The sequence below is a fragment of the Macaca nemestrina genome, chromosome 13, assembly GCF_043159975.1.
Source record: "Macaca nemestrina isolate mMacNem1 chromosome 13, mMacNem.hap1, whole genome shotgun sequence".
Lineage (NCBI taxonomy): Eukaryota > Metazoa > Chordata > Mammalia > Primates > Cercopithecidae > Macaca > Macaca nemestrina.
Window position 1 is genome coordinate 122,462,384 of NC_092137.1, and position 26,952 is coordinate 122,489,335.

General features: G+C 43.2%; 1 protein-coding gene across 3 annotated transcripts in view; it reads left to right on the forward strand.

The window, feature by feature from the left end:
- The first annotated feature begins 1,047 nt into the window (after positions 1 to 1,047).
- Positions 1,048 to 26,952, forward strand: part of LOC105490011 (mitochondrial ribosomal protein S5) — a 34,356-nt gene continuing 8,451 nt past the window's right edge. The window contains exons 1-10 of one of the 3 annotated variants that reach the window (XM_011755212.3): positions 1,048 to 1,320; positions 4,954 to 5,034; positions 8,540 to 8,677; positions 14,731 to 14,856; positions 16,353 to 16,586; positions 18,297 to 18,331; positions 20,131 to 20,221; positions 23,460 to 23,506; positions 24,293 to 24,350; positions 24,642 to 24,704. In XM_011755212.3, the coding sequence (XP_011753514.2) occupies positions 1,263 to 1,320; positions 4,954 to 5,034; positions 8,540 to 8,677; positions 14,731 to 14,856; positions 16,353 to 16,586; positions 18,297 to 18,331; positions 20,131 to 20,221; positions 23,460 to 23,506; positions 24,293 to 24,350; positions 24,642 to 24,704 (931 nt within the window). In that variant the 5' untranslated portion in view covers positions 1,048 to 1,262. Of the gene's footprint in view, positions 1,321 to 2,078; positions 2,267 to 3,957; positions 4,029 to 4,953; positions 5,035 to 8,539; positions 8,678 to 14,730; positions 14,857 to 16,352; positions 16,587 to 18,296; positions 18,332 to 20,130; positions 20,222 to 23,459; positions 23,507 to 24,292; positions 24,351 to 24,641; positions 24,705 to 26,952 lie in introns of those variants that run through there. The other 2 variants (XM_011755214.3, XM_011755213.3) reach the window with 2 other exon arrangements.

Sequence of the window (26,952 nt, forward strand, 5' to 3'; positions counted from 1 at the left end):
CTGTTGAAAATGGTGTGCATCAAAATAACCTGGAGTGAAATAAGTTGTCTATTTCAGCAAAGAAAATGGGAAAATAGTAGATGAAACAACTGTGTTCCTCTTGATAATCTTTAACTCTAGCTTGTCAGTAATTTTACTCTTCTGTATGTTTGAAAAATTTTATGCTAGACTTGAAAACCAGACGTTTATCTGAGCAGGCTACCCTCTTACAAGACATTGTGCCCTGCTGTGTTGCAGGTGTGTGGGTCACTTGAGTAGACGTAGATGGTATGGAGGCAATAAAAAAACCGTGACCCGGGACTGAGATACACATGTGTGACCAAACGTTAAAATCAGTATGAATCCACAAGTGTGTGTGAAATGCAGGTCATTTAAGTGCTTAATCTAATGAAACTCAGAGCTTTCCTGGAGTTGCGGATGAACACCTCTACGTTCCTCGTCTTATTCATCCCTTGGATCCTCATTGCACTTGGAACCCTTCGGTGCTTCTGTGAACCTCGCAGGCGTCCGCAGTGCCAGCTCTGGTAAGCCCGAGGGTCCCCCGCCAGCGGACCCCTCCAGAGCGCCCCTGCACAAGCGGCCAAATACACCCGGCCGGTTGCGCTCTCTCTCCGGCGCCGCAGGCGCGAGCTAGCCCCGCCCCCGCCCGGCCGCCCGTCCCCCCGTCCCAGCCCCGCCCCCGCCCGGCCGCCAGTCCCCCCGTCCCAGCCCCGCCCCCGCCCGGCCGCCCCCCCAACCCCCGCCCAACCCCAGCCCGGCCGCCCGCCCAACCGCCGCCCAACCCCCGCCCAACCCCAGCCCGGCCGCCCGTCCAAGCCCCGCCCCCGCCCGGCCGCCCGTCCCCCCGTCCCCCCCCCCGTCCCAGCCCCGCCCCCGCCCGGCCGCCCGCCCAACCCCAGCCCGTCCCCCCGTCCCAGCCCCGCCCCCGCCCGGCCGCCCGCCCAACCCCAGCCCGGCCGCCCGTCCAAGCCCCGCCCCCGCCCGGCCGCCCGTCCAAGCCCCGCCCCCGCCCGGCCGCCCGCCCAAGCCCAGCCCTCGGGTCCTAACGCGAGGCTCCCGCGGGGCTGTCCGCGGCCGCGCCGGGCTCCGCCTGCCGTGTGTCCCGTCCGGACAGTGCCTCACCCCGGCCTGCGCTGCTGCGTGGACTCGGGCCTCAGGAATTCCGCTGCGGCCCAAGGCTCGCCGTTTGACGAGGAGCAGTCGCGGCAGGCGGTGGGCGAGGCTGCTCTGGGCGGGGGCCGAGGCGAGGCTCGGGCTCCAGCATGGCGACCGCGGCGCGTGTTGTGGGCCGGCTGCCCGCGCTGTGTAGCGGGACGGCAGGTGAGAGCTGGGACGCCGGGAGCGGGGCTCGTCTGGGGCCTGCAGAAGCCCGGGCGGAGGGAAGCGGGAAGCCGCGGCCGCCGGCTCCGCACGCCGTGCTTCCACCTCCCCCGGAGCCGCTGTGTGACCTTGCGCGCGTCCCCTCCGTCTCTGGGTCGCGGAGCTCCTGTCTGTCAAATGAGGGGGAACTGGACGTCGTTCTCCAAGGTTCTTCCCAGTTCCCAAAACCCATTGAGCGTGCTTGGCGAAGAGGAGCGGGAACTGGCACGCGTGCGACCCCCGGGGTCGTTGGATGTCGGCCTGGGTTTGTCCTCCGGCGTAACGTTTATCTCTAGGAAACGCTCCGTGGTTGACTTTGCATTTTCTGTTTGCTCAATTTTACTGGAAGTCCACAATCCAGCGTTTGTAGTTTCGAAATCCGAAGACCGCTAAAGCCCGAATATGTGTATTTTAAAACTCATTTAGCGGCAGTCTTTAACCTGAAGTCATTTGGCAGAAAATCTGACTTGAACATTCTTTTGTCCATGTTGTCTCTGTCTTCTCCTTTGTTTTTTTGTTTGTTTGTTTTTGTTTTTGAGACAGTCTTACTCTGTCGCCCGGCTGGAGTGCAATGGCGCGATCTCCGCCCACTGCAACCTCCATCTCCCGGGTTCAAGCGATTCTCCTCCCTCAGCCTCCTGAGTAGCTGGGACTACAGGTGCCCGCCACCACGCTCGGCTAATTTTTGTATTTTTAGTAGAGACGGGGTTTCACCATGTTCGTCATGCTGACCTCGAACTCCTGACCTCATGATCCACCCGCCTCGGCCTCCCAAAGTGCTGGGATTACAGGCGTGAGCCACCGCACCCGGCTGTCTCCTCCTTTTTCAAGGCCCTGTTCAAATAGCTCCTAGCTGTTGTAGCTTTCCTTCATTTTCCTCACCATATCTTCGCAATGTCTTCATGAGGTATGTACTGCTATTCCCATTTTACAGATGAGGGAGTTAAGGCACATAGATTGAGAAACTTGCTTAAGGTTAGGCTAGGTGGACATCAGGTTTTTGCATCCACATCACCTGGCTCCAAAGCCTGTTTTTTGTTTTTGGTAACAGCTTCCTTGTTGAGACATAATTCACATACCATACAATGAATCCATTTAAAGTGTACATTTCAGTGGTTTTTAGTATATCACCAGAGCAATGCAGCCATTATAACCACTACAAAAAGAAAACCTGTGCCTTTTAGCTGTCACTTCCCAGCTTCCCGTTGGCCTCCAGCACAACCACTGATGTGCTTTCCCTCTCTCTGTAGCAAGACTTTACTGTATGAATACCACATTTTGTTTATCTGCTCATCAGTTGAACATTTGAGTTGTTTCCACCTTTTGGCTTTTAGGCCTATTTTGCTAGAAACATTTGTGTGCAATGTTTTTGCAAGTATATTTTTATTTCTGTTGGGTATATACTTAGGATTGTAATTGCTGTTTCTTTAACTCCCTTCTCTCGCCCTGGCTGTAGTGCAGTGGCACGATCATGGCTCACTGCCGCCTCCATCTCCTGGGCTTAATCCATCCTCCCACCTCTGCCTGCCGAGTAGTTGGGACTACAGGTGCATGCCACCATGCCCAGCTAGTTTTTCTTTATTTTTTGTAGAGTGGGTCTCATTATGTTGCCGAGACTGGTCTCTAACTCATGGGCACAGGCAATCCTCCCGCCTCGGCCTCCCAAAGTGCTGGGATTATAGGTGTGAGCCACCATGCTGAAACATAGGTTTAGGTGTCAAGGAACTGCCAAACTGTTTTCCAAAGCTGCACCATTTTACATTCCCACTAGCAGTATATGAGGCTTCCAATTTCTCTACTTCCTTGCCAGCACTTAATGTCTGTCTTTTTGACTATAACCATCTTAGTGGATGTGGGTTTTTTTTTTTATTTTTTATTTTTGTTTTTTCGTGTTTTTTTTTTTTTTTTTTTTTTTTTTTTTTGAGACAGATTCTTACCCCATTACCCAGGTAGAAGTGCAGTGGCACAGTTGCAGCTCACTGCAGCCTCAACCTTCTGGGCTCAGGTGACCGTCCCACTTCAGCCTCCTGAGTAGTTGGAACTACAGGTGTGTGGCATTATGCCTAGCTAATTAAAAAAAAAAAAAATTTGTAGAGACAGGGTCTCACAATGTTGACCAGGCTGGTTTTGAACTCCTGGGCTCAAGCAGTCCTCCTGCCTCAGTCTCCCAAAGTGCTGAGATTACAGGCATGAACCTCCATACCTGGCCAGCCCAGTGGATGTGAAGTGGTATCAGTTTGTGGTTTTGATTTACATTTCCCTTATGAATAAGAAGCATATTATCATGTGCTAATGGCCATTTTTATATATATATATATTTTTTTTTTTTTTTTGAGAAATAGCTATTCAAATATTTTGCCCACTTTTATATTGGGTTGTCTTTTTATTGTTGAATTGTAGGTATTCTTTATGTTTTCTAGGTACAAGACCCTTATATCAGATATATGATTTGCAAAATTTTTGTCCCATTCTGTGTGTTGTCTTTTCACTTTCTTGACAGTATTTTTGAAGCCACAAGTTTTAAATTTTGATGAAGTCTCATTTATCTATTTTTTTTTCTTTTTGTTGCTGTGCTTTTAGTGTCTCATGTAAGAAGCCATTGCAGAATCCAAGGTCATGATGATTTACCTCTATGTTTTCTTCTAAGTTTCATCATTTTAGCTTTACCTGTAAGTCTTTGGTCCATTATGAATTTGTTTTTATATATGGTGTGAGGTAGGGTGCCAACTTCATTCTTTTACATGTTGATATCCAGTTGTCCCAGCACCACTTGTTGAAAACATGATTCTTTCTTCATTGAGTGATCTTGACACACTTGTCAAAAATCACTTGCCCATAAATGCTGTGTCAGATCCTGTTCTGGAGTACCACACTGTGTGAGGGGGTACACAGTACAGTCAGCCTGGTGCTGCAGGGGTTCCAGAGGGAAGGGGGAACATTGTAGGATCGGGGAGGCTTCACTAAGAGGTGATGTTTCAGGCTAACAGAGAACCTTGCAGAGACACAGAAGTATGCGAGAGCACAGTAGGTTCAAGACTGAGTACAAGCCTGGCATGGCCAGAGGGAAGGTGGAGGAGAGAAAGGTGAGGCAGCAGGCTGGTGTGGAAGCTTGGGGCCATGTGGCAGGCCTGTAGGCCATGCTGAGGAGTTTTGACTTTGTTCTGAAGGTAGTAGGGAGCCAGAGAATAATCTGTCAGAGCTGTGAAGTGACCAGACCTTTTATTTTAGAAAAGCCGTGAAGCAGAGGGGGAGAGATTGAAAGTAGGAAACCTGCTAGGAAACTTGTTACTCTGTGGCTGAGTGGTGATGAGGCTTGAGCAAAGAAGGGTCTTTGAGGCCACAGGAAAAGGTACAGCTGGCAGGTGGATTGATTTTTGAGGAGACTGAAGGGCTTGGTAACTGGCTGGATGTGAGGGTGAAGGGAGAAGATGAGGTATGATGTCAGCTACTTGACAAGTTGCCCTGGAGCCCAGAAATTACTTATTCCCTTGTCTTGGTTCTTTATTCTATAGATATATTTTGTGGGTGTTACTGTTTAAAATGTTCCTTTTCATGTAGAAATGGATCTTAATTTTTTTTCCCCCCAATTTGCAGGTCATTTATTGGGGAGGCAGCGTTCCCTAAGCACCTTACCAGCAGCTTCCATTTTGGCGTGGAAGAGTCCTCTGAGCAATGGTGAGATTCACTAATGCTACCACCTTTTCTCATAAGATGTAATGTCGGAGTAGTTTCTATAGTTTTCAAAAATATGAGTAATCACCTGCTTTTTTCTTTTCTCTCTTTTTCATTTTTTAGCCTGGTTAGTCTTACTTCAATAATCGCATTCTTTATGATACAAATACATAGGCTCTGAAGAGTATTTTCAGATTTCTTATGATTGTAATTGTTATAGTTCAAGGCTTTACAAAATAGTAACTAAACGATTACGGGGTAGTTTCTGTGTATTAGGCTTAGAGCAGGGACAATGAAGAGTTGAATTTTCAATTTACCAATGGTTATGTTAATTGAAAATTGAACCCTTCATTGTCCCTGCCTTCTCCAACATAGTTATAAGCACAATTTTGATTGAATCTCTGGTCAGTGTTTTTATTATTAAGTTTGTGTATGTATTTATAGCTGAGTTAGGTAGAATTCTATCTTTACATTTTTTTTCTTTTTCCTACAACAATTTCCTTAGTATCTATTACAGTATTTTTCTAAATGCTGCAATAGATTGGTCAGACAAATGGCAATAGTTTTCTAAAATCTCTCAAACACATCGCTGATCAGCTGGTTTGATTAAATAGATGAGATTTCAATTAGGAGGAAGAAGTTCATCGTAGTGAAAACTGTAAATAGTGAAAACTGTAAATGCTGAAACGGAATCCTCCTTGGGGTCAGACTGTGTGTCTTTTTTTTTTTCTTTTTGAGATGGAGTCTTGCTCTGTTGCCCAGGCTGGAGTGCAATAGCTTGATCTTGGCTCACTGCAACCTCTGCCTCCTGCGTTCAGGTGATTCTCCTGCCTCAGCCACTCGAGTGACTAGGACTACAGGCATGTGCCACCACACCCAGCTAATTTTTGTATTTTTACATAACCCACAGGAGGGTGCTTTTTGGGCTCGGCCCATTTTGGATTCCAGGGCAATTGTTTCCTAAAATGGGGACTTCATGGTCTGAAATTAATAATTCAGAGAATAAGAACAAAACCCAAACTGATAATTGATCATTGATGGATAATCTATAACTGAGTAATTTAGCATAAGCTGATGCCACCTCCTGTTTTAAAAATTATAACACATTTTAAACAAAGTCAGTTGTAGTAACAGTGTATTTTAAGTGACTGTTTCTCAATTCTAAAGTCAATTTCTTTCTGCTTTTGACAGTTGGACCTTTTTTTTTTTTTTTTTTTTTTTTTTTTTGAGACGGAGTCTCGCTCTGTCGCCCAGGCTGATGCAGTGGCCGGATCTCAGCTCACTGCAAGCTCCGCCTCCCGGGTTCACGCCATTCTCCTGCCTCAGCCTCCCGAGTAGCTGGGACTACAGGCGCCCGCCACCGCGCCCGGCTAGTTTTTTTTTTTTTTTTTTTTTTTTGTATTTTTTTTTTAGTAGAGATGGGGTTTCACCGTGTTAGCCAGGATGGTCTCGATCTCCTGACCTCGTGATCCACCCATCTCGGCCTCCCAAAGTGCTGGGATTACAGGCTTGAGCCACCGCGCCCGGCCGACAGTTGGACCTTTTAAGGTACATTATTAGCTGGGGAAGTATTTCAGGCTTTCAAAAAAAGTTAAAGAATTCTACATTTGTTAGTAATGATTTTACACTTTTTGAAGTATGTCAGAGATTGCAGTACTAAACAGTACAAGATTAAATATCTTATTTAATATTAATATAAATAACAATATTAAGTAAGATATTTTGTTGAAAATTAAAGAGCTGGCCAGGAGCGATGGCTCACAGTTGTAATCCCAGCACTTTGGGAGGCTGAGGCAGGTGGATCGTGAGGTCAAGAGTTCAAGACCAGACTGGCCAACATGGTGAAACCCCATCTCTACTAAAAATACAAAAATTAGCCGGGTATGGTGGCGGGCACCTGTAATCCCAGCTACTCGGGAGGCGGAGGCAGGAGAATCGCTTGAACCTGGGAGGCAGAGGTTGCAGTGAGCTGACACTGTGCCATTGCACTGCAGCCTGGGTGACAAGAGCAGAACTCCGTCTCAAAAAAAAAAGAAAGAAAATTAAGGAGCATACAAGAAAAGCTAAAACTAAAGTGTGTGCTGCATGACGGAATTTAGAATGATGAAGTCCTGAGTTTAAAAATGAAACGCCAGTATGTCCTGTCTACTTTTTATTGACTAGTTCATTAAGTGCGCTGAGAGAGAACTCAGTGTGTCATCTCCCTGCCTCTGTGCGATTGAGTAACTCATCTGGAATCAGAACTAGTGCTTAAATCCCAGCTACTAACTAGTCTTGTGACTTTTGGCAAGTCCCTAACCTCATAGGCCTAAGTTTATTTTGTAAAATGAAAAGATTGGATTAAATAATCTAATTTAATTAGATCATTTAAATTAATTAAAAGAGGAATAACCTCCTTTTAATTAGATATTTAAATGATTTTAAAGATCATCTAATTTAATTAAAAGGAGATTATTCCTTTATTTCTTAGTGTGTCTATGCAGTGGAGATATTTCGATAGCCTACGGTAACCATTTAATACTACTTGTTATTGCCACGTAAGATCATTGCTGGTATATGGCCCTCTGTGGCCATAAAGCAGCTGTTACCGTCTTCTTCATAACTTCACATAGACTTGAAAATAGCTGCTGTTGTCACTGTTTGGTTTTCTTTTTTTAAGCCAAGTATTCTTAAATAACCTTTTTTTTTTCTTTCTCAAGGGTTGTTTTAATTCCCTTCACTTCTCTTGGAGTCACTAGTGTCTGTATTGAAATGCAAAGCTTAAGAGTGTGCACTGTTTTTGTTAGCAATATTCCCATTTCTTCACATGCACCAATTCTCAACTCTCCCCTTCCTCACAGGACTTTACCCTCCATGAATTGATTAGATGCTGCCTCTAAGACATGGATGTTTAAAAACTTTTTAAGTAATATATGCGCTGGATGATAACAATTCCAAAAAATAACAAAAAAAGCAAGTCCCTCATACCCAGTTTTAAATGTATCAGATTTCTTCCCCAGAGGCAACCGTTGTTTCCAGGTTTTCTTACATACTTCTGGGTTAGTCTGTGAAATGCATTCACACCCGCTCCTTGTTTTTTAACAGAAGAGTAGGATGGTGTACGTGCTCTCTGCACCTTGCTGTTCTGACCTGGCCAGTTGCAGGTCTTTCCGAAGAGTGTGTTGCTGGCCGCACACAGCAGAGGGCGCCGTTTGCCCAGCGTAGACTGCTCACCTAGGCTAGGCAGTGCAGTGCTGAAACCCCGGGATGGACAAATCTACTTCTTTCTTTACCCAGCTGCACCCATTGTGCGGATGAACTGTAACTTTCCCAGCTAGGCTGGGCATTTAGGTTGTTGTTGGTCAAGAGTTTTGTTTTATTTTTAAAAGAAAGACTGCCCTAAAAATCTGATTCTTAAAAGTTCAGGATTTTAGTGACTTATTTTTATTAGTAATGATTGTTTGATGCTACCAGTGTTTTTCCACAGCCGCGAAACATCTAACTCAAAGTTTAACCCCTCTGCCTACAGGCTGTTTGTCATCACTGGGAACCAGAGACACCCATCCCTACGCCAGCTTGAGCCACGCGCTGCAGACACAATGCTGTGTTTCTTCTCCCAGTCACCTGATGGGCCAGCAGTATAGACCATATAGTTTCTTCACTAAATGTATGTAGAATGGCCACAAACTTCCTGTTTCTTGAAACAGGAAAAGAATTTCTTGTATCTGAATTTTTCTTCTTTTTTACATGAATGAAGATTTTAGTGATTAGTTTACAATGTACTGTCAAAATGAAAATGTTCCTTGATGTACGTCCTAGAATTATCTCAAATGCTACCAGTTGTATTTTGGGGAGTACTAGTTTGCTTTAGTCCCCTTGTTTGGGGCACCTGAGGCCTGAAGGATATTGTATCATGGCCCATATCTCTTGCTGACTTAGATTCACACCAAGAATATACTCATGTTTTCATTTGTGCCTTAGTTGAGGAGACAGGACATCTAATTGGAAAAAGTTAATTTTAAGGAGATACTGTTCACTAACGCTACTCTTATTTGTGATAGCATTTAAAAGAGTCTAATCTGAACTGAGACTGGCTTCTCAGGGAATAAATGGAGATTGAATTTAAACTCTGCATTAGCAGATTAAAATAAATTAGGATTGGCCGGGCGCGGTGGCTCACACCTGTAATCCAGCACTTTGTGAGGCCGAGGCGGGTGCATCACTAGGTCAGGAGATCGAGACCATCCTGGCTAACACAGTGAAACCTCGTCCCTACTAAAAAAACAAAAACAAAATTAGCTGGGCGTGGTGGCGGGCACCTGTAGTCCCAGGGAGTCCCCGCTACTTGGGAGGCTGAGGCAGGAGAATGGCGTGAACCCAGGAGGCGGAGTTTGCAGTGAGCCGAGATTGCGCCACTGCACTCACTCCAATCTGGGCGACTGAGCGAGAGTCCGTCTCCAAAAAAAAGAAAGAAATTAGGATTATAAAGGCAATTCATGATTAGTTTAGAATATTTGGTAAATACAGAAAAAAAAAAAAAGATAATCACCTATATTCCTACTATGAAATACTGAGTTTGTTGGGTTTTTTTTCTTTTTGGAGACGGAGTCTTGCTCTGTCACCAGGTCAGAGTACAGTGGTGCAATCTCGGCTCACCGCAACCTCTGCCTCCCAGGCTCGAGCGATTCTCCTGCCTCAGTCTCCCAAGTAGCTGGGACTACAGGCGCGTGCCACCACGCCCAGCTAATAATTGTATTTTTAGTAGAGACAGGGTTTCACCTTGTTGGCCAGGATGGTCTCTATCTCTTGACCTCGTGATCCGCCTGCCTCAGCCTCCCAAAGTGCTGGGATTACAGGTGTGAGCCACTGCGCCTGGCCTGCTGCTTTTTTCAATGTAGTAATACATTGCATTTTTCCATGGACTTCTGCAGTGCAACGGTATGACCATAGAGTATTTCATTGTATGGATACAGCTCACTTTAATTTGGAAGTCTCCTGGTAACGAGGTCATTTGTGTAGCAACAACACAGAAAAGACTTGGTGGAGGATTAAGCAACGTAGGCTTAGTTGAACCTGCAGATTCCAGTACAGAGAAAAGAGAGTTGGACAGAGTTGGGGCCTTTAGTCTCTCTCCACTTGGTATGCATAGCCCCAGTTTTTTCTAAGAGATGACTTTGTACTTGAGTGGGTATATCAGATTTACAAGCCTTGGGAATTTTTATTTATTTATTTATTTTTATTTTTATTTACTTTTTTTTTTTTTTTTTTTTTTTTTTGAGACGGAGTCTCGCTCTGTCGCCCAGGCTGGAGTGCAGTGGCCGGATCTCAGCTCACTGCAAGCTCCGCCTCCCGGGTTCCCGCCATTCTCCTGCCTCAGCCTCCCGAGTAGCTGGGACTACAGGCGCCCACCACCTCGCCCGGCTAGTTTTTTGTATTTTTTTAGTAGAGACGGGGTTTCACCGTGTTAGCCAGGATGGTCTCGATCTCCCGACCTCGTGATCCGCCCGTCTCGGCCTCCCAAAGTGCTGGGATTACAGGCTTGAGCCACCGCGCCCGGCCTACTTATTTTTTTTGAGACGGAGTCTTGCTTCTGTCGCCCAGGCTGGAATGCAGTGGTGTGATCTTGGCTCACTGCAACCTCCGCCTCCTGGGTTCAAGCAATTCTCCTGCCTCAGCCTCCCGAGTCGCTGGGACTATAGGCACCCGCCACCACGCCCAGCTAATTTTTTGTATTTTTAATAGAGACAGGGTTTCACCGTGTTAGCCAGGATGGTCTCGATCTTTTGACCTTGTGATCCACCCACCTCGGCCTCCCAAAGTGCTGGAATTACAGGTGCGAGCCACCGCGCCCAGCCGGGAATTTTTATTTTTTAATAGCCTTTTCCCTGTTTTAAAAAGCCTTGTTCTAGAAGTGGCCTTACCCTCCGAGACCTCATCCTTCACAGTTGTCCCACCCCTGCCTCGGACTCTCTTCATCCACGGTGTTCTTCCTCAGTGACATGACTTGGTACTTTTTTTTTTTTTTTTTTTTTTTTTGAGACAGAGTCTTGCTCTGTCACCCAGGCTGGAGTGCAGTGGCGCGATCTCGGCTCACTGCAAACTCTGCCTCCCAGGTTCATGCCATTCTCCCGCCTCAGCCTCCCGAGGAGCTGGGACTACAGGCGCCCACCACCACTCCTAGCTAATTTTTTGTATTTTCGGTAGAGACGGGGTTTCACCATGTTAGCCAGGATGGTCTCGATATCCTGACCTCGTGATCCGCCCGTCTGGGCCTCCCAAAGTGCTGGGATTACAGGCGTAAGCCACCGCGCCCGGCCCGACTCAGTACTTTTGTGGGTTTATGGCTCCAAGTCGTAGTAAGATTTGCTTCACTGGGGCCAGCTCAGTTGAAACTAGCATGGGGCTAGTTTTCACTGTTTCATTAGGAAATAGTCTTTGATTTCTGAATCTCCAAGAAATAGAAGGACACACTTTTTCAAAAATGATTTCCTATGAGTATTGAATCTTGTTCTTGTAAACCTATCTCTTTTCTATAGAGGATCCACTGTTTAAATCCTTTTGATTCAAATTGGCAATCTGTGTTACTTAGCATGATTAAGAGGGAAATAACTCAGTGTATAAGATTAGACACTACAGTGGATTTATGTATATGTGTATATATATAAAAAACATGAGGCCGGGTGCAGTGACTCACGCCTGTAATCCCAGCACTTTGGGAGGCTGAGGTGGACGGGTCACCCGGGGTCAGGAGCTCGAGAGCAGTCTGACCAACAGGGTGAAACCCTGTCTCTACTAAAAATATAAAAATTAGCTGGGCGTGGTGGCGGGCACCTGTAATCCCAGCTACTTGGGAGGCCGAGGCAGGAGAATCTCTTGAACCCGGGAGGCGTAGGTTGCAGTGAGCTGAGATCGTGCCACTGCACTCCAGCCTGGGCGACAAGAGTGATACTCCGTTTCAAAAAAAAAAAAACATGAACTTAATCTTTTATAACTATAATAGTAATAGGTGTATGTATTAACCTAACTGCACCCTTATGGAAAAATGACAGAAAGAATTGAAATAATAGTAGATGTATTCTAACTAGCCTTTTAGGTTATTTAGAATCTTAGACCTGATGTGAAAATAGTAAAATTTCTATTAAAAGAACTTAATTCGGCCGGGCGCGGTGGCTCAAGCCTGTAATCCCAGCACTTTGGGAGGCCGAGACGGGCGGATCACAAGGTCAGGAGATCGAGACCATCCTGGCTAACCCGGTGAAACCCCGTCTCTACTAAAAAATACAAAAAACTAGCCGGGCGCTGTGGCGGGCGCCTGTAGTCCCAGCTACTCGGGAGGCTGAGGCAGGAGAATGGCGTGAACCTGGGAGGCGGAGCTTGCAGTGAGCTGAAATCCGGCCACTGCACTCCAGCCTGGGTGACAGAGCGAGACTCCGTCTCAAAAAAAAAAAAAAAAAAAAAAAGAACTTAATTCACCTTGTAGCCATTACAAAATTGTGTTGATGAATAATATTTAAGAATATGGGAAAAGACTCATGATGTAATGTTAAATTAAGAAACAGGATACAAATGTGCATGTAGTATAATTTTGCTTAAATATATATTATGTATGCATGTGTAAAGAAAAAGGCAGAATACACATTCTTATCTAACAGTGGTAATGGGATTATGATTATTTTTGCATTCTGTATTTTCCAGATTTTAAAAAATAACTATTTTATAATTTGAAAAAGGATTAAAACATTTTTAATAGCATAGTGGCATGCAAAGATTGACTAATGACTTTGCTGTCTTTTTCAAATGCAGTTAAATATTTTATTTTTCTCTTACTATATATATGAAAGAGCTTACATTTTTGTCTCAATGTCAAGTTCTTTTTAAAATTGAGTCTCTTAATCGTAATGAGTGATTTATGAGTTCTGATTCTAAGTGAAAGAAAACTCTGTGATCGATTGGCCTCTTAGTATGCCTCCATTACAAGTGAAGTTCAAGTTTTCCATGGCATTTATAGGTACCACCATTTTTTAGCACTTACGGAGAAAAATCAAATCGTTAGTGAGAGTTTGGTTGGAGGTTGGTACTTTTATTTTGAGCCTGTGGTCTTTTAAAGTGAATTCGAGTGAGCTTAAAGATGAGCTGAATCCTTTGTTCTGATCAGGGATGTCCAAAGCAACACGCAACGCGGAATCGCACTTCCCTGAGCCTCGCTTACGAAGACCAGTTGTGATACGTGTGTGTGTTTTTGAAAAACTGGATGCTGTACAGATATAGAGCATTTAAAAGTATTATAAACCTAAAACATTTTTCTCTTTTCGTGTTATCTACCTAGAGGATCAACGTAAGACCTTGCAGGAAGCAAGTAGGTAGACGTTTTAAACTCTGAGCATTCATAAAAGAATAAAGGCACTCGTTTGTCTTCTAGAATTTGTTTAGTGTTTCAGGTATATAGATATAAATGTGTCTTAGATTTTTTACTATTACAACATTTTGTGGTTCTGATTCTTTATTAAAGAAATTGGTAATGGAACCATTCTTTTTTTGAAGGCAGGGTCTCACTCTGTTCTCAAGGCTGGAGTACAGTGGCATGATTATAGTAATCTCAAACTCCTGAGGTCAAGTGACCCTCCCACCTCAGCCTCCCTAGTAGCTGGGACCACGGGCACATGCCACCACACCTGGCTAATATTTGAAGTTTTAGTAGAAATGGAGTCTCACTATGTTGTCCAGTCTGGTCTCAAACTCTGGGCTCAAGTGATCCCCCTTGCGTCGGTCTCTCACAGTTTTGGGATTACAGGAATGAGCCACTGTACTTGGCCAACAGTTGATTTTATAACCATAGATTGTGTTCCAGATTTATGGGTTCAGATTGAAATGTTGATTCTTGTTTGGACTAGAAAACTTATACTTAGGAAGGATAGTTATTAATTATCTTAGTGGTTATAGTGGAGGCAAGAGGACAGGAAGACGCCTGTATCCTGGTTGGTAAAATGTCAGGGAAACGAACCTATTGGTAAGCAACTGAGATTCGGACGCTGGCTTTTAAACCGTTAGAGGGAAAAACAAATATTTAGTGAGAGTTTTGTGGAGAACTGAGATTCGGACGCTGGCTTTTAAGCCCTTAGAGGGAAAACAAAATATTTAGTGAGAGTTTTGTGGAGAACTGAGATCGGAACGCTGGCTTTTAAACCGTTAGAGGGAAAACAAAATATTTAGTGAGAGTTTTGTGGAGAACTGAGATTCGGACGCTGGCTTTTAAGCCGTTAGAGGGAAAAACAAAATATTTAGTGAGAGTTTTGTGGAGAACTGAGATCGGAACGCTGGCTTTTAAGCCGTTAGAGGGAAAAACAAAATGTTTAGTGAGAGTTTTGTGGAGAACTGAGATCGGAACGCTGGCTTTTAAGCCGTTAGAGGGAAAAACAAAATGTTTAGTGAGAGTTTTGTGGAGAACTGAGATCGGAACGCTGGCTTTTAAGCCGTTAGAGGGAAAAACAAAATGTTTAGTGAGAGTTTTGTGGGGGAAAGTGATAGGATTGTCTTTCTTGGGCTTTCCAAATGTAACCGTCTTGATGTGTGCAAAGAATGATTTAATTTTGCTTTCATCACCTCAGTGATGTGTGGGTAAAGCTGTAAGCAGACCTCCACTTCTCTTATGATTCAATAGGAGAGCATAGACCATTGCTTGAAAACTACAGAATTATAAAAAGAAACCCTGTTTCGTTACAGTGACTGCAGATGAGCTGTGGAAAGGCGCTTTAGCGGAGAGTGGTGCCGGATCAAGAAAAGGAAGAGGCAAAAGAACTAAAAAGAGGAAAAGAAAGGATCTGAACAGGGGTCAGATCATTGGTGAAGGTAAACTTGTTTATAAAAATAGCTGAAGTGCTTTTTAAGTTTCTTACCCTAGATTTTATAGATATTTTACAAACTAGAAGCATCAAAACATTTCTCATGAAGGGCACTAGGATCTATGGTTTTAGAATTCAACCAGTTGACTTACTCATTGCCCCAGGATTCTGGGAGAGGAAAATCCCATGGAAATGGATTTATTCATTCAGCAAGCATTAAATGTCTCTATGTGTCAACTCCTGTAGCAGTGCCTGCCCTCAAGGAGGTTGTAATCAGTGGTAAAATAGAGACTAAATGGGGAGTTGGCGAATATTCCCTGCAAAGGGAAGACAGTAAATGTTTTTGGCTTTGTGAGTGACATAGTCTGTTTTGCAACCGCTCAGCTCTGCTGTTGTAGCACAGAAACAGCCACAGACAACATACAGTCGAATAGGTATCGCTATGTTCCAGTATAACTTCATGTACAAAAACAAGCCACGAACTGAGGTGGCCTGTGGGCCTTCGTTTGTTGACACCTAGAACACATAATTGTTTATACTCATGCTTTTGGAAGAGTAAAAATAGTGTCGTGTACTTCAGTCAGCCCATCTTGTGCTGTGCTTGCTGCCAAACCGTCTTTGATAGTAACGGCCTTCAGGGATGAAGAAAACACCTGGCAGCACACTTCCAGCATCGCGTGTCTACACGGATGTTTTCCTTTATTGTATCTTATCTTTTCAACACTTTTTTTTAATTATAAGGATCATGTATGTGTACTTTCTCAGTAAAAAATGTGAAGATTATAGAGAAACATGAAGTCCCCCTGGATGCTGCTTCTACCTTCTTCAATCCTGTTGTCTCCCTCAAGGAAACCACTGGCCTCATATTGGTGTGTTTCCTTCAGTTTTTTAATACATAAATGCCTAAAAAGGTATTTACTAAATTTTATTTATACATAAATACCCAAAAAGATTAATGCAAAAGGTATTATGTGTTAATTTTTTTATTAATTTTTACATAAATACCTAAAAACAAATAGGTATCTTCTTTTTTAAAAAAAATTTAGATTATATCACATGATACATGCTGTCTTACAGTTTACTTTTTTCACTCAATTATAGGTCTTGGAAATCATTCCACATCAGAATCTAGAGCGATACCTTGTTCTTTTGATTTAGTGCAGGGTGTTTCCTCTGCTGGAGACACTGTGGTTCATTTAACCAGTCCATAATTGCTGGACATTTAGATAACTTGCATTTCTTCTCTTTGCAAATAATGTTTCAGTGGACGTCCTTGTCCAAGCATCCATATGCCTTGTACCTATATGTGAGTGTTTCTCTAGGTAATACCATGAAGTATATGTAAAATTGTGATTGTGCCAAGTGGCCTACCAAGTTAATAATGTTAGCTGAAGCTCCAGTGAACAGTGTGTCATCATTATCTGTACATGCATTGCCTGACGTTTTAACACTTGACAAATGAGTACTTTAAAAAAATTACTATTTGTATTTTTAAACCTTCAGGGCATTACGGTTTTCTGTGGCCTGGTCTGAATGTCCCTCTTATGAAAAATGGAGCAGTGCAGGCCATCGCCCAAAGAAGCAAGGAAGAGCAGAAGGAGATGGAGGCCGACATGATCCAGCAGAGAGAAGAGTGGTACCGAAAGAGGAAGATAAAGGTTAAACGCGAGCGAGGATGGAGTGGAAACTCCTGGGGAGGCGTCAGTCTTGGCCCCCCTGGCCCTGGCCCCAATGGAGGTAGCAGACTCCTGGTTTTGTTTGCCTTTGTGACAGAGTACTTGTAGTTTAGAATTTCCTTGAAGTGGTGTTATTATTTGTCTGTTCGTACTACCTTTTTCCAAAAAGATTTGAACATCTTTGAAATAACATATTACATTAATATCCCAACTGTATTTTGTGGAGTGCAGAAGTATTCCACTAACAGGATAGAAAGCACTGGGTTCCTGGTGTTTATCATGTACCTTCTCAGATCCTTAAATGTGGGGATGTGCCCTGTGGACCTACAGGAGCTGCCTGTAGGATACACTGTTTCCAAAACACAGGTGGCCACAGGGGCGCCAGTGGAGCAGCGTGGCTTGGGAATGCTGTTTCTGTCTAGAAATCAGGAAAGCAGATAGTTGTCATGTTAACCCTGGAAAAGCACACATGAAGCAAAAATTGAAAATACTTAGGCCAAATTTGAAGACAAAGTTTCCCTCCGTCCTCCTTGAGTATGTAAAGCAGTAAACCGTCATCCAAGAGACTTGTTCTTGTCAGTGAGCGGAGGAAGAAGAAATCGTTAAGAGTTTCGCTGCTTTCTTAAGAAGTTTGGCTTAAAGAGGAGGGGAGAGATTGAGAAATTCCAAGGACCATGCTTAGAACTGATCAAAATGCTTCAGTCAGGAGGATGAAGGTATGGGGGGGAGAGAACAAAATCCGTGAATCAAGTCCCTAACGACGGCCCAGATCCGGAGTCTGGAGAAACGGCTTCACTTGTTCACAGAAGGAAGGGCAGGGTGCGGGATCAGGTGAGCCTGTGGGGTTGTAGTGGAAAGGTAGGTGGGGGTGTTGCGTGACGTGGCCGCAGTTGGTCTGTGAGGAAGAGGTGGAATCATCTGCGGAGAGTGAGGTGGGGGCATTGATTGTGGCCTCCAGATTGTTTCTTTATGAAAAGGTAGAATATCTGAAACTGGCTTCAAAATTATCCAACGGAGTGAGAGTTGAGCAGAGTTTAGAGGAAAGAAGATTGGCTGTGAGTTGATGCGTGTGGAAGCTGACTAATGTATACGTAAAGCTTTCTGCTGTTCTATTTTTGTTTGATTGAAATTGTCTGTGATAAAAATATTAAAAAAATAAAAGAATGTGGAGAGTCTCTGAAATGGCTGCGGTGGTGAACGGAGAGAGACCGAATTGAAAGTACATAAAGGCCAGCTGGCAGCAGGGAGGACTTGATGGAACTGGAGTCCATGGATTTTTAGCGGGCCCTGTGTGTGCATACTTTGACTTCTTTCCAGCAGCACCTAGCAGGTCAGGAGTGGCCAGAGAGCTGCATGGATTCAGGCCTGGCTAGTGTGGTGGAGAGAGCAAAGGGTGAAGGGGTTGGGGGCATCACAAGGTCTGGTGGAAATGATGGACTGTGGTGTCTTGGTCAATGGGGAGAGGCCGCAAAGATGGAGGAAAGCAGGAGGGAGAGCAGGGATCCAGGGTCTGGAGGGGCCAGGAACTGATGAGAGGCAGTTGGACGGGGAGGAGGATGCAGGTGGGGAGATCAGTGACTAAGTTATGAACTTACTGGTGGAGTGGTCTGTAGTGATGAGGGGCGACTGGGGCGTGGCCTTGAGAGTGGGACCAAAAGATCTGAGATTCTTTCTCCCTGAAAGGTCTGTGATGGTGCCTGTGTTGAAAATGCTTTCCTGTGAGTTGTGTACACAGATTTCATCTGTATCCCTGTTTCTTTTCTCCCTGCAGAAACATACGAGGATTTTGATACCAGGGTACTTGAGGTAGGCATGCAGAATTAAATACCTGGTTAAGCCTTTGGAGAGGTTGGGGTGGTTGGGGCAGGGACAGGGCAAGAGGAATTGTAAGGGGTGGCCTTGGATGCGTGACTATTTCTGACACACAGCTGATCTGGGGAAGGAAATTATGCAACTTTAATTTCAGTTACTTGACACTGGCTCTTCTGACTACTACCCTCTTTTTTCTGGGGGGCTACCGTTGAGGTCTCATGATAAGGTGGTGATATTGTTAACTACAGGATTTGGAGATGAGGTTTAAATTTTCTCCTTCCTAAGGCTAAAGTAGCTTTGGGAGTCTATGTTCGAATATAAACCAGCTGTATCTAGCACTCTGTGCGGGAAGCTGGGATTGCGGGGAGCCCTGGGCAGGGTGGAAAGCCTAGAGTTGTGGTGCATGTCTGGTTCTTGATGGGGAAATGGTCTCTGGGTTGCTCACGGGCCCTTGAAACTGAAGCCTGTGTCAGGTAAGCTATTGTCACTCTCCGGAGCAGTCTCTAAAATAGTCAGCTTCCCTTTGAGCTGGCACTGAACCCTCAATGTTAAATACTATGTGGAATAGTCATTTATTGAGTGTGTGATTGAGCCTCTGATTATCTATATTGTTTCCTCAATATCAATTGCATTGTAGGATTTAAAATGTTAACACATATTATGTCTTTGGTATTCCCACTTACAGCTTTTGGAAGTTAATCTCTTTGAATAATTCGTATATATGTGGGTGATTTTCTGTAAGATCCATGGAGGTGGATTCAAGCTCCCTTTTCTTTTAACCCTGTTTTATGGGATAAGAGACAGCTATGCACCAGGGAGCCAGCTGCCACGTAAGCAGTTTAGTTAACAGTTCAGTAGTTCCTGGCCTTTTTTGGGGTTTTTTTGGGGGAGGGACGGAGTCTGGCTCTTGTCACCCAGGCTGGAGTGCAGTGGCGCTATCTCAGCTCACTGCAAGCTCCACCTCCCGGGTTCACACCATTCTCCTGCCTCAGCCTCCCAAGCAGCTGGGACTCCAGGCTCCCGCCACCACGCCTGGCTAATTTTTTGTATTTTTAGTAGAGACGGGGTTTCACCGTGTTAGCCAGGATGGTCTTGATCTCCTGACCTCGTGATCCACCCGCCTCGGCCTCCCAAAGTGCTGGGATTACAGGTGTGAGCCACCGCGCCCAGCTGTTCCTGGCCTTTTAAATACATGAGAAAAAAATACATGGAGTAAGCAGGTATTTCCAAATATGCTAATCATTAGCATAGACGCCAGTCCTGTGCTGGTTATGTCTATACACTGCACGTCATAATTTCTAAGGTGCATATTTTCCTCACATTTTATCATCTCTGACATTAGAATGCATCTTATAATCAGTGATAAATTACATCAAAGTTTGACAGCAACTTTTTTCTTTCTTGTGATACATTCATTGAGATAGGGTATATCGAGATGTATAATGTCAAATACCTTTAAAGGTTTTCTCAGTTGAAGCTTCTCACAAGCCTGTGGAATGAAGAGAAAGTCTCGTTTCTGTTTTCTTCCTGTAACAGTCCAGGAGGAGGTTCCATCTGGAGAAAGGCTGCTGTGCTCAGGAGCTGGAGGATGGCGCGCCTGTGTCTGTGCGCGCCTGTTCACCGTGCGCGCCTGTGTCTGTGCGCGCCTGTGTCTGTGCGCGCCTGTTCACCGTGTGCGCCTGTGTCTGTGCGCGCCTGTTCACCGTGTATGCCTGCAAGGAAGGCGGCTTCCTCCCTTTCTCTCCTTCACATTTTCTTAATGTGCAATATTTATGAGACATTTTGCCTTTTAGGTAAGAAATGTTTTCAATATGACAGCGAAAGAGGGAAGAAAGAAATCGGTCCGTGTCCTGGTGGCTGTGGGGAACGGAAAAGGAGCTGCAGGTGAATGGGGAGTGGTGGCTGCACAGTGGCAGTGGTGTGCAGGGACAGGCGTGACACGCAGGGACAGGCGTGGCACGGGGCCGTGCTGTGGAGCCCGTGGGCTCATGCTGCTGGCCAGACTTTTTCTGCTGATTAAACCTTTTAGTGGTTTGAGTTCACAAAGCTTGTGGTAAGCCCATGACTTCCCCTAGAAAAGAGAGAATAGACTCTACTATACGTGCCTTTTCCTCTGAGGAAAAGGAATATTATAAAAGGCTGAAGACATTATTTTATTATGTATAATAGTGGAAAATTAGGGAGAAAAACACTAAATGTTCGATAGAGTCATGGTTATAAAAACAGTGTAGCCATACAGTGTAATATTCTGTATCCATTAAAGAATTATGGGAAATTACTTATAATGCTAAGTTAAAAGAACACAAAAGCTTTATATAAGACCATATCAAATCCTAGTTTTGTTTTGTTTTTTTAAGTATATTTATATGCCAAGAAAAGACTGGAAAACTATACACTGTTAAGGTTAATAGTGTTTACTCCAATTAGTAGGTTTGCTGATGATTTAAATTTTCTCCTATGTGTAGTTACCATAGTGGACACTTGTTTTTGAAATGTATTCATGTCTTTTGAAGGAAAGGAACACAGGAAAATGGCCTAGTTAGCCCATACTGATATTTTCAAAACAAAAGTAATACATGTATATAGTATGTGGCCAAAGGAAACCAGGCCTTACAGCTACTTTTGTAATTTTCCTAAATTTTATGTTCATATTATTATCACATATCTTTAAAAAAATTTACACAAAGGAATCACATTATAGCCATAATTTTGCACCTTGATTTTCTTACATAGTATTATATTCAGAGATATTAATACTCAGATTAACATAAACATTCTCCTTGATTCTCTGTACTGTTTGCAAAGTGTTCCATTGTCCATGAATAATTTTTGTAACCTTTTCCCTGTTGCTGAATATTTATGTTGTTTCCAAATTTTTACTAATTATAAAAAACAGTATGGTTCATGTATATGTAATTTGTTTTACTGCTGCAAGTATATCAATAGGGGAAACTTCTTGCAGTGAAATTGCTGCCCCAAGGTTATACATATTTTAAGTGTTGATAAATATTGCTAGATTGCCTCCCCACAAAAGGTTACATCACTGTCTGTGTTCCTCTACACCATCTCACCCTTGCCAGCTTCGGGTATCATCAAACCTTACTGATGGTCAGTATGATCTGTGAAACAAATCTCTCAGTTTTGACTTTTATTTTATTTTATTTTTTTTTGAGAAGGAGTCTCACTCTGTGGCCCAGGCTGGAGTGCAGTGGCGCAATCTCGGCTCACTGCAAGCTCCGCCTCCCAGGTTCACGCCATTCTCCTGCCTCAGCCTCCCGAGTAGCTGGGACTACAGGCGCCCACCACCACGCCCGGCTAATTTTTTCTATTTTTAGTAGAGACGGGGTTTCACCGTGTTAGCCAGGATGGTCTCGGTCTTGTGACCTCGTGATCCGCCGGCCTCGGCCTCCCAAAGTGCTGGGATTACAGGCTTGAGCCACCGCGCCCGGCCTGACTTTTGTTTTTTAAACTGAGAGCTTGAACACCCTTTTACATGTTTATTGGCTGTTGTTATTTCCTTTTTGAGATCTATTCGTTTACGTGCTTTGCTCATTTTTCTCTTGGGTGGTTATTATTTTCCTTATTGAATGGTATAAGCTCTTCGTAAGTTAAGGACATTAGCTCTTTGTTAGTCAGATATTTTGACTTAGGTTTTAATTTTTTTCCACACAGAAGTTTTAAGCTCTGTGGCATATTTATCAGTCTTGTATCACTACTGGGTTATAAATATTAGTTACCACTTCGGGTTTGTGTCTTGCTCAGAAAGCCTCATTTGAAGATTATAAATGTCAGTAAGTGTCCCCGTATTTTCCTCTAGGACTCCGTGGTTTAGTTTGTTTTGTTTAAACCAGGAACTGGCATTCGCAGCCTCTTTTGTCCCAGGGCTCAGAGGTCCCATGTGTCTTATGGAGCAGTGTTGTTTTATGTTATTTTCCCATGTATAATTTAAAAACAAAACACATTGTTCAAAACAAAATACAGTGGCAGCAAATAATGGCAGTGTCTCTGTAACGGCTGGTAAATTGTATTTCCTAGTGAAGTGTTCAGAAACTAAAGTCATTAATTTGGTTTCCTGGTTAATTAAAATCTGGATTCCATTTGAAGTTCCATTGAAATCATGGTTTTACTCTCTAGCAGTGGATGTTTTTTCCCACCCTTTCTGATATTTTTTCCTTCCTGAGACAGGGTCTTGCTGTGTCACCCAGCATGGAGTGCAGTCGCACCATCACGGCTCACTGCAGTCTCAACCTTCTGAGCTCAAGTGATCCCGCGACCTCAGCCTCTTGAGTAGCAAGGATTACAGGCACCTACCACTATGCCTGGCTAATTTTTGTATTTTTGGTAGAGACGGGGTCTCACTATGTTGCCCAGGCTCATTGTGAACTCCTGAGCTCCAGCAGTCTGTCGATCTTGGCCTCCCAAAGTGCTGGGGTTATAGGCGTGAACCACCGCACCTGGCCCCTTTCTGATTATTTTAATCTATCTTTAAATGTCAAAAGTGATTTGCCTAATTAATTTAGAACATATTTAGTTTTTTAAAAATTGAGTGTATTTTATCTAGCTATTTTTAAAAGGTGGCATCTAACCTTGGATTTTATAAATACATCTAAGTTTGTTATTTCCAGGATGCTTCAGAACAGATCTCTGTAACCTCATGCTTTGTTATTGTTAGTTTTTTTGTTCTGGTTTTGTTTTGAGACAGGAAATTGCTCTATCTGGAGTGCAGTGGCACAGTCATAGCTCACTGTACCCTCAAACTCCTAAACTCAAGTAATCCTCCCACCTCATCCTCCTGAGTATTTGGGACCACAGTCACGCACCAACATGCCTGGCAAATTTTTTAAATTTTGTTTTTAATAGAGACAAAGCATTGCTGTGTTGCTCAGGCTGGTCTCAAACTCCTGGGCTCAAGCGATCGTCCCACCTCAGGCTCCTAAACTTCTGAGATAACGGATGTGAGTCATCACACCAGCCTGTTACTGGTTTTGTATAGCAAGTCTTTTGTGGGTGGTAGAAAGATGAAGTGCTATGAAATATTGTAGGAGCAGAAACTTGAAATGTGGCGAAAACCACGTGGGCCAAATTTCTGTCTCTTTTCTTATTTTTGCTTTTTTGTTTAAAGGTTTTGCTGTTGGGAAAGCCACTGATCGGATGGACGCTTTCAGGAAAGTATGTGCGTTTTTTTTCCTTTGTCGACACTTAGTAAAAGATTAGTAAGTTATATGCTGGACACGGTGGGAACCACAAAGCAGTAATAATTTGTCCCAAAACCTTCCCATGAGGCTTGCTGTCAAGGGTTAATTAGCTCGTAAAAATCAGTTTCAGAAATACTTATATTCCTTTGCACCATTTTTTTAAATCAGATTTTTAATTGCCTAGCCAAGTTATGAGACAACTGTGAAAGTTTGAACACTGACAATGTTTGAAGATACTAAGGAATTGTTAATTTTTTTTTTTTTTTTTTTTTTGAGATGTTGCCTCACTCTTGTCCAGGCTGGGGTGCAATGATGTGATCTCGGCTCACTACAACTTCCGCCTCCTGAGTTCAAGCGATTCTCTTGCCTCAACCTCCCAAGTAGCTGAGATTACAGGTGCCCACCACCAGGCTCGGCTAATTTTTGTATTTTTGGTAGAGATGGGGTTTCTCCATGTTGGTCAGACTGGTCTCGAATTCCTGACCTCGAGTGATTGGCCTGCCTCGGCCTCCCAAAGTGCTGGGATTATAGATGTGAGCCACCACGCCTAGCCAGGACTTATTGTTAATTTTTTTAGGGGTGATACCGATATCGTGGTTAAGAGTTTTAAAAAATAAGTCCTTATATTTTAGAAGTATATACTAACCTTTTTGCATAAGTGAATTTTTAGTAATGAAACATTTTTAAAGGTATTTTTGGAATCCTTGAAAAGATGTGAATTTCAACAATAGATTTAAGAAAAACATTTTCCTTCTTTCAGGCAAAGAACAGAGCAGTTCACTGTTTGCATTATATAGAACGATATGAAGACCACACAAGTGAGTGTTAATCTATTTTTTTTTTTAATTTGCAGGATTACATTTGTTAAAGTATGTGTGGTAATACATCTCTATAAGTATCTTTGTGTTTCTTACTACACTCTTACAAATATATGAAGTGTGAAAACAAATCTAAGAAGGTTACTAAAGTGAATGAAATCAGAGCTTACCATTTATCTTCGGTCAGTATGTGCTGGCTGTTGAGGCTAGTATAAATTGCTTTGCAATATTTGCAAAGGCTTATTAAAGCCACACACTTAATCCTTCTGTGTTTATGTTTTTACCCTCCAGTATTCCATGATATTTCATTAAGATTTAAAAGGACGCGTATCAGGATGAAGAAACAACCCAAAGGTAACTTTAAAACTCTTCCCATTTGTCGATGATAAAGCAGAGAAATTATAACAGGTCTATCCTCTCCCCTATTTTTGTTCATCTTTAGTTGAACTCATCTTGGAAACACCAAAATGTAAAGGCTTATGTTAGGTTTAAGAACGATGAGGCTTTTGGAGAAATAAGAATAGTCAAGGCACACAGGCTCCTGTGAGCACAGGCCTGTTCCAGAAAAAGTTTATGTGGGGAGAGCACATTGGAAACAGGAAATAGCACCTGAGCGAGTGGTAGGGTTTGGAGGAGTGGGAACATGAGTTCCTCACAGGGAATTCATTGATGCATTTAGGTGTTTCTGTTCTGACTTACTCAGGTCCAGGTGTTTACTGCTCATCACATTCTGATTGGATGCCTTCTGTGATCTGGGTGCTATGCTGGGCACTAGGGATGTGCAGAGATGGCCTTTCCTGTTTTGTGGACAAGCAGGCGGGCAGACCGAGTTCAGGGTCATGGGCTAGGGCAGTCATGCCTAGTGGTCTCTGAGTGTAGGATTCTTGAACCTTCTGATTTGCATTTTACTGATTATATAAAATCAGTAAAAAATAATTTTATATAACTTTTGGTATTTAAATCTCAAAAAGTTTGAGTCAGAAGAGATAAAACGTTAAATTTTCATATCGAAGCTTCCAATACAACTTTGCTAGAGCCATGGCTTGGAAATAAATCAGGGGAAAAAACCCTCAAATACAGAATCAGTTGTGTTAATGCACCAGAACTTGCCTTCTGCTTTAAAGCCATAATTAATGATTTAGGTGCTGGATAAAAACCACGTATTTTGTCTTTAGAAAAGGTGTTAAGTGGACTTCAAGGTTTAGATCTGTGCTGTCCCATACAGCGGCCACTAGTCACTAGCCGGCCTGGCTATTGAGCACTTAACATGTGGCTATTGGGATGTGCTCTAATTGTCAAATACACACCAGAATTCAAAGACTTAGTACAAAACAAGAATATAAAATCTCAAAAATATTATTGCATTGATTACATTTTAAATGATAATGTTTAGACATGTTGGGTTAATAAAACACATCACTAAATAAACTTTTTTAAAAAAACTTGAAAAAATGTATCTGAGAACATTTAAAATTACGTATGTGGCTTCTGCTTATGGCTTGGATCATACTTATGTTGGGTGGCATGGTTTAGACACATTTATATCTGAATGATTTTTGAATGACTGCTACAATTTTTATTTTAAAAATAATTTCTCTGGCAAGGTCCCCATAGGTTTATGTATTATATTCATGTTTTCTTTTCTTTTCTTTTTTTTTTTAATACTTTAAGTTCTAGGGTACATGTACACAACGTGCAGGTTTGTTACATGTGTATCCATGTGCCGTGTTGGTTTGCTGCACCCATTAACTCATCATTTACATTAGGTATATCTCCTAATGCCATCCCTCCCCCTCCCCCCACCCCACAACAGGCCCCAGTGTGAGATGTTCTCCGCCCTGTGTCCAAGTGATCTCCTTGTTCAGTTCCCACCTATGAGTGAGAACATGCGGTGTTTGGTTTTCTGTCCTTGCAATAGTTTGCTCAGAATGATGGTTTCCAGCTTCATCCATGTCCCTACAAAGGACATGAACTTATCCATTTTTATGGCTGCATAGTATTCCATGGTGTATATGTGCCACGTTTTCTGAATCCAGTCTGTCATTGATGGACATTTGGGTTGGTTCCAAGTCTTTGCTATTGTGAATAGTGCCGCAATAAACATACGTGTGCATGTTTAGAGTAGCATGATTTATAATTCTTTGGGTATATACTCTATAATGGGATGGCTGGGTCAAATGGTATTTCTAGTTCTAGATCCTTGAGGAATCGCCACACTGTCTTCCACCATGGTTGAACTCTCTTTTTTTGTTGTGTCTCTGCCAGGCTTTGGTATCAGGATGATGCTGGCCTCATAAAATTTGTTAGGGAGGATTCCCTCTTTTTCTATTGGTTGGAATAGTTTCAGAAGGAATGGTACCAGCTCCTCTTTGTACCTCTGGTAAAATTTGGCTATGAATGTGTCTGGTCCTGGACTTTTTTTGGTTGTTAGACTATTAATTATTACCTCAGTTTCAGAGCCTGTTACTGGTCTATTCAGCAATTCAGCTTCTTCCTGATTTAGTCTTCGGAGGGTGTGTGTGTCTACGAATTTATCCATTTCTTCTTGATTTTCTAGTTTATTTGTGTAGAGGTGTTTATAGTATTCTCTGATGGTAGTTTG